Consider the following 5,301-nt stretch of genomic DNA (forward strand, 5'->3'; position numbering starts at 1 on the left):
CCCGGTGTCCCCGCACCCCCCTGATCCGTGCTCCCTTCTGCCCCACAGGCGACGTCCCACGCAGGCGCATTGCCACCCCCGAGGAGGTGCGCTTCCCGCTGCAGCACGGGTATGTGGTGTCCCCGTGGCCGCGTCCCACGTGGCCGCGCCGGACCCGGGCTGAGCCCCCCCCCCTCCCCCCCCTCTGTGCGCAGGTGGAGGAGAGAGGTGCGCATCAAGAGGGGGAACCACCGGTGGCAGGGAGAGACCTGGTACTACGGGCCCTGCGGGAAGAGGATGAAGCAGTTCCCGGAGGTGATCAAGGTACGGCGGGGGGGGGGGCTGGGCTCTGAGCAGCCCCCACTCTGCCCGGGTCCCTCATCCTCCTCCTCCTCCTCCTGTCTTCCAGTACCTGAACAGGAACGTGGTGCAGGACGTCCGCCGCGAGCACTTCAGCTTCAGCCCCCGAATGCCGGTGGGGGATTTCTACGAGGAGCGGGACACGCCGGAGGTGAGCGCTCCCCGTGCTCGGCGGGGCCCCGTGCTGCTCCCTGTGACGCTGCCGGGGCCGTGGGTCGCTCTCCGTGGGGCTGACCGGGTTTTCCTCCCTCAGGGCCTGCAGTGGGTGAAGCTGAGCCCCGAGGAGATCCCGTCCCGCATCCAAGCCATCACCGGGAAGCGCGGCCGACCCCGCAACGCCGAGAAAGCGAAGCCCAAGGAGCTGCCCGCCGTGAAGCGCGGCCGCGGGCGGCCCCCCAAGGTTCGGATGGTCGATCTGCTGAGCAAGACGGACGCGCGGCTGCTGAAGAGGCTGGAGGCCCAAGGTACCCCCCCCCCGGCCCCCAGCCCGCCCCGCAGCTCCCTCGCCGTCACCAACCGCCTCCTCTATTCTTGCAGAGGTGCTCAGTGATGAGGACAAGCTGAAAATGAGTAAAATCAAGAAGAAAATGAGGCGGAAGGTACGAGCGGTGCGCGGGGAGGGCTGGGGGGCAGCTCCAGGGCCCCTCCATCTTGGTGGCCGACACGGGGCCTTCCCCTGCTGGGGGACACAGAGCAGCCCCCCGCCCTGAGCAGCGGGTACCCGCGTTCCTGCCGGCCCCTGAGCTGCTCTCATCCCCCCCCAGGCCAAGAACAAGCAGAAGCAGGAGGCGAAAGCTCCCAAAGCAAAGGAGGCCAAGAAGAAGTCCAAGGTGGGTCCGCGGCGGCCGTGGGGCTGGGAAGGGGCTGGAGGGGCCACCCACCCTGGGATCTGTCTCCAGGCCAAGGAGAAGAAGGGCAAAGCGGAGAAGGGCAAGGACAAGGGGCGGCCCAAGGAGAAGAAGGGCAAAGGGGCGCGCAGGGTGGACAAGGGGATGGTGGCCCAGCGGCGCCTGGAGGAGCGGCGGCGGCAGCAGCTCATCCTGGAGGAGATGAAGAAGCCGACGGAGGACATGTGCCTGGCNGGGCCGGCCCATGGCTTCCTGCCGCTGCTCCTCAGCCGCGGGGCCGGCCCGGCCGCCGCCGTCGGCGCGCGTGAGTGTGGAGCGGCCGTGGGGTCACCTTGGGGCCTACACGGGTGGGGGGCGTCGCGGTGAGCGCCGTTCCCGGGCCCCGTTAACGCGGCGGAGCCCTCAGCGCTTGACCTTGACTCGTACTCTCCCTTAGGTCGGGACCATGCGGCGCAGGCGGCTCCCGCCGCCAAGGCCGGCTCCGCCACCGGGCGCATCGTGGCCGTGATCGGCGCGGTGGTGGACGTGCAGTTCGACGAGGGGCTGCCCCCCATCCTGAACGCCCTGGAGGTGCAGGGCCGGGAGACGCGCCTGGTGCTGGAGGTGGCCCAGCACTTGGGTGAGCGGGGCCGCGGGGCTGGGGGGGGGGGCCTCCAATGACGATGAATTTCGGTGACTTTCGTTCTTCTGAGCTCGCTGAAGCTACACGCGAAAATCTGAGGAGGAGGAGGAGGAGGAGGATGGCGGCTGCTGGGGGGGCTGCACTTGGGGCTGCGTTTTCCCTGGGCTGTTTTGTCCCTTGGTGCCTCTCCCAATGCAGCATCCCCTTGGCAGGGGCGGGAGGAAATGTGCAGCTGTCCCCAGGGTCAGCCCGAGGGCGCTGCGGTAACTCTGCCCTCGGGCCTCGGCAGGGGAGAACACGGTGCGCACCATCGCCATGGACGGCACGGAAGGGCTGGTGAGGGGACAGAAGGTGCTGGACTCCGGCGCGCCCATCCGCATCCCTGTCGGCCCCGAGACCTTGGGAAGGATCATGAATGTCATCGGGGAGCCCATCGACGAGAGGGGCCCCATCACAACGAAACAGTGAGCGATGCTGCAGGCCGGGCCATGGTGCTGTGCGGGGTTTGGAGGCGGGGGAACGGCAGCAGTTGCTGTCCCTAAGGCGGAGGGATCTGCGTTGGCCGCTCATTTCCTTTCCTCTCGTGCCGCAGGTTTGCTGCTATCCACGCCGAAGCGCCTGAGTTTGTGGAGATGAGCGTTGAGCAGGAGATCCTGGTGACAGGGATCAAGGTGGTGGACCTGCTGGCCCCCTATGCCAAGGGTGGCAAGATCGGTACGGAGCCCCCAGGGGGGAGGGGGGAGGTTGGGGCAGAGGCAGCGTGCCCACCGCGAGGCTGGGGGCCGGTCCCCACGCAGCAGCTTCCTTCACTGATGAGTAAACTTTTGACTTTCGTTCTACTGAGCTTGCTGAAGCAACGTTGAATTGACTGAGGAGGAAGGGGGTGAAGGGAGACCCCAGGGTGGCTGGATTGGCTCCGGGTTGAGCGGGGCACCCTTTCCCCCAGGTTTGTTTGGAGGTGCCGGCGTCGGCAAGACGGTGCTGATCATGGAACTGATCAACAACGTGGCGAAAGCTCACGGCGGTTACTCGGTGTTCGCCGGTGTGGGGGAGAGAACCCGCGAGGGCAACGACTTGTACCATGAGATGATTGAATCCGGGGTCATCAACCTGAAAGATGCCACCTCCAAGGTGCGTGGGGCCTGGGGTGGGCAGGGGGGGGCCTGCTGGCACAGCAGCCGTGCTGACATTGGGTCTGTTCTTGTGCCAGGTCGCCCTGGTCTACGGACAGATGAACGAGCCCCCCGGTGCCCGCGCCAGGGTGGCTCTGACTGGGTTGACAGTGGCGGAGTACTTCAGGGACCAGGAAGGCCAGGACGTGCTGCTCTTCATCGACAACATCTTCCGCTTCACCCAGGCTGGCTCAGAGGTTGGTGCTGACCGCGGGGCAGCCGGGTGCCCCAGCATCAACGAGTCTGCGTTAGGCCCATCCCCGTAGCGGTGCCGCTCCTCGCGTGGGTGTGATCCTCTCACCGTCTCCGTTCCCTTCCAGGTGTCAGCCCTGCTGGGCAGAATCCCCTCCGCTGTGGGCTACCAGCCCACGCTGGCCACTGACATGGGCACCATGCAGGAGCGGATCACCACCACGCGCAAGGGCTCCATCACTTCGGTGCAGGTAGTGTTGGTGCTGAGCCCGCCGGGCCGGGGATGCCGCAGCACCCACCTGTGTCCCACGGTGCCCACCCTCCCCCCCTAGGCCATCTACGTGCCGGCTGATGACCTGACAGACCCTGCCCCTGCCACCACCTTCGCCCACTTGGATGCCACCACCGTGCTGTCCCGCGCCATCGCCGAGCTGGGCATCTACCCTGCCGTGGACCCGCTGGATTCCACCTCCCGAATCATGGACCCCAACATCGTGGGGCCCGAGCACTACGACGTGGCCCGGGGTGTGCAGAAGATCCTTCAGGTGAGGTGGGGGGAGGGGGGAGGTGACAATGGGGCAGTGACCCCCGGGGGATGCTTTGGGGCTGCGTGAAGCCCTGGCCGCTCATCGCCTGCCTTGCCCCACAGGACTACAAGTCCCTGCAGGACATCATCGCCATCCTGGGCATGGACGAGCTGTCTGAGGAGGACAAGCTGACCGTGGCCCGGGCCCGCAAGATCCAGCGCTTTTTGTCACAGCCCTTCCAAGTGGCCGAGGTCTTCACCGGCCACATGGGCAAACTGGTGCCCCTGAAGGAGACCATCAAGGGCTTCAAGCAGATCCTGGCAGGTGAGGAAAGGGGCAGGGGGAGCTGGGGGGGCCCTGCGCTGGGCCTGGCACCGGCTCCCCCTACTGCTGGCTGTGTCCCCCCCCAGGTGAATACGACCACCTCCCGGAGCAGGCCTTCTACATGGTGGGGCCCATCGAGGAGGCGGTGGCCAAGGCAGAGAAGCTGGCTGAGGAGCACGCGTGAGCAGGGCCGCCCCCCCCCCCCACCCTTCCTGGCTCCGTGTGGGGCCAGACCCAAAGTATTTAAGGTTTCCAATAAAATGTTGGTGAAAACAGCCCGGGCCCTGCGTGCAGAGGAGCCCCCCCCCTGCTCGTGGGGCAGCCAGCGTGGGCTCTCCTTCCCCACCCAGGGGTGCATCTCGGGGGGGTCTCTGCCCTCTCCCCATCCCGCCGTGCTCTATTTGGGGCGGGGGGCGGGGTCACTGCAGCAGGGCAGTGCCGTATGCTGCATCCAGCTGCCTACAGCAGTACTGGGCCTCTCTTTGCGGGGGGGGCGGGGGGGTCTGCACCCATCCGGCGCGCCCCCCCTTGTGTGGGGCTGCAGGATGGAGCCTCGGGAGGACAGCAGTGGCAGCTGCCTACAGCGGGGGGGGCAGGTCAGCCTCACCCCCCCCCCATCGTGCAGCACAAAGGGCTCCCGCCTGGCCCCGCCAGATGGGGCTTTGTCTGCAGGTCCCGGGGGGGTGGCCCGGGCCCGCCCTGCGTGGGAGCACCGAGCCCGGGGGCTGCGGCCGAGCGGAGCCGAGGGGACTGGAGGAAGCGCGGGGATCCCTGCGGTGTGTGGGGGGGGTTCCCTTAGTACACCCCCCCCCGCTGCAAAGCGCTCCGTCCCCTTTAAATGGCGGCGCGTCCCGTGCCCGGGGGGGGTGGGTGCTGACATCACGCGGTGCTGCGAGTACCGGCAAAGCCCCGGGCGGCCCCGCAGCACCGGAGCCGGCACCGCCCGCAGGTACGCGCCGCGTGACGCCGGGACCCCCCCCCACCCGGGGCTGGGACCGGGGCTCTGCACCGCACCGCACCGCGACGCCCTCCCCCCCCCGGTGCCGGTGTTGTCAGCGGGGAGCCGGGGCAGCCGGGCCCGGTTGGGGGTGCTGGGAGGCGGCGGTCCCACGTGGGGGATTTCCCCCGCCCGCTCTGACCCCTCCGGGGGCGGAGATCCCCCCCCACGTGGGCGCGCTCCCGCCCCGCGCTGACGCCGCCGCCGCTCCCGGTGACGCCACCGCGGTGACGCGGGGAGAGGGCGGGGCCAGGACCGCCCGGCGGCGCGCGGCGCTTCC

The 5,301-nt window shown here is 68.6% G+C and overlaps 1 protein-coding gene across 1 annotated transcript in view; it reads left to right on the plus strand.

Annotated features, from left to right (window-relative positions):
- The window catches only part of ATP5B (ATP synthase, H+ transporting, mitochondrial F1 complex, beta polypeptide), a 17,184-nt gene that overhangs the window by 9,026 nt on the left and 2,857 nt on the right, over positions 1-5,301 (plus strand). Inside the window, exons 2-17 of the mRNA XM_021379095.1 lie at positions 7-109; positions 195-303; positions 389-490; positions 593-803; positions 877-938; positions 1,104-1,169; positions 1,239-1,491; positions 1,624-1,806; positions 2,099-2,273; positions 2,402-2,523; positions 2,756-2,940; positions 3,020-3,178; positions 3,302-3,424; positions 3,506-3,718; positions 3,823-4,024; positions 4,111-4,204. Of these exons, the coding sequence (XP_021234770.1) occupies positions 7-109; positions 195-303; positions 389-490; positions 593-803; positions 877-938; positions 1,104-1,169; positions 1,239-1,491; positions 1,624-1,806; positions 2,099-2,273; positions 2,402-2,523; positions 2,756-2,940; positions 3,020-3,178; positions 3,302-3,424; positions 3,506-3,718; positions 3,823-4,024; positions 4,111-4,204 (2,362 nt within the window). The remainder of the gene's footprint in view (positions 1-6; positions 110-194; positions 304-388; positions 491-592; positions 804-876; positions 939-1,103; positions 1,170-1,238; positions 1,492-1,623; positions 1,807-2,098; positions 2,274-2,401; positions 2,524-2,755; positions 2,941-3,019; positions 3,179-3,301; positions 3,425-3,505; positions 3,719-3,822; positions 4,025-4,110; positions 4,205-5,301) is intronic.

Source organism: Numida meleagris, chromosome 32 (assembly GCF_002078875.1).
Source record: "Numida meleagris isolate 19003 breed g44 Domestic line chromosome 32, NumMel1.0, whole genome shotgun sequence".
Lineage (NCBI taxonomy): Eukaryota > Metazoa > Chordata > Aves > Galliformes > Numididae > Numida > Numida meleagris.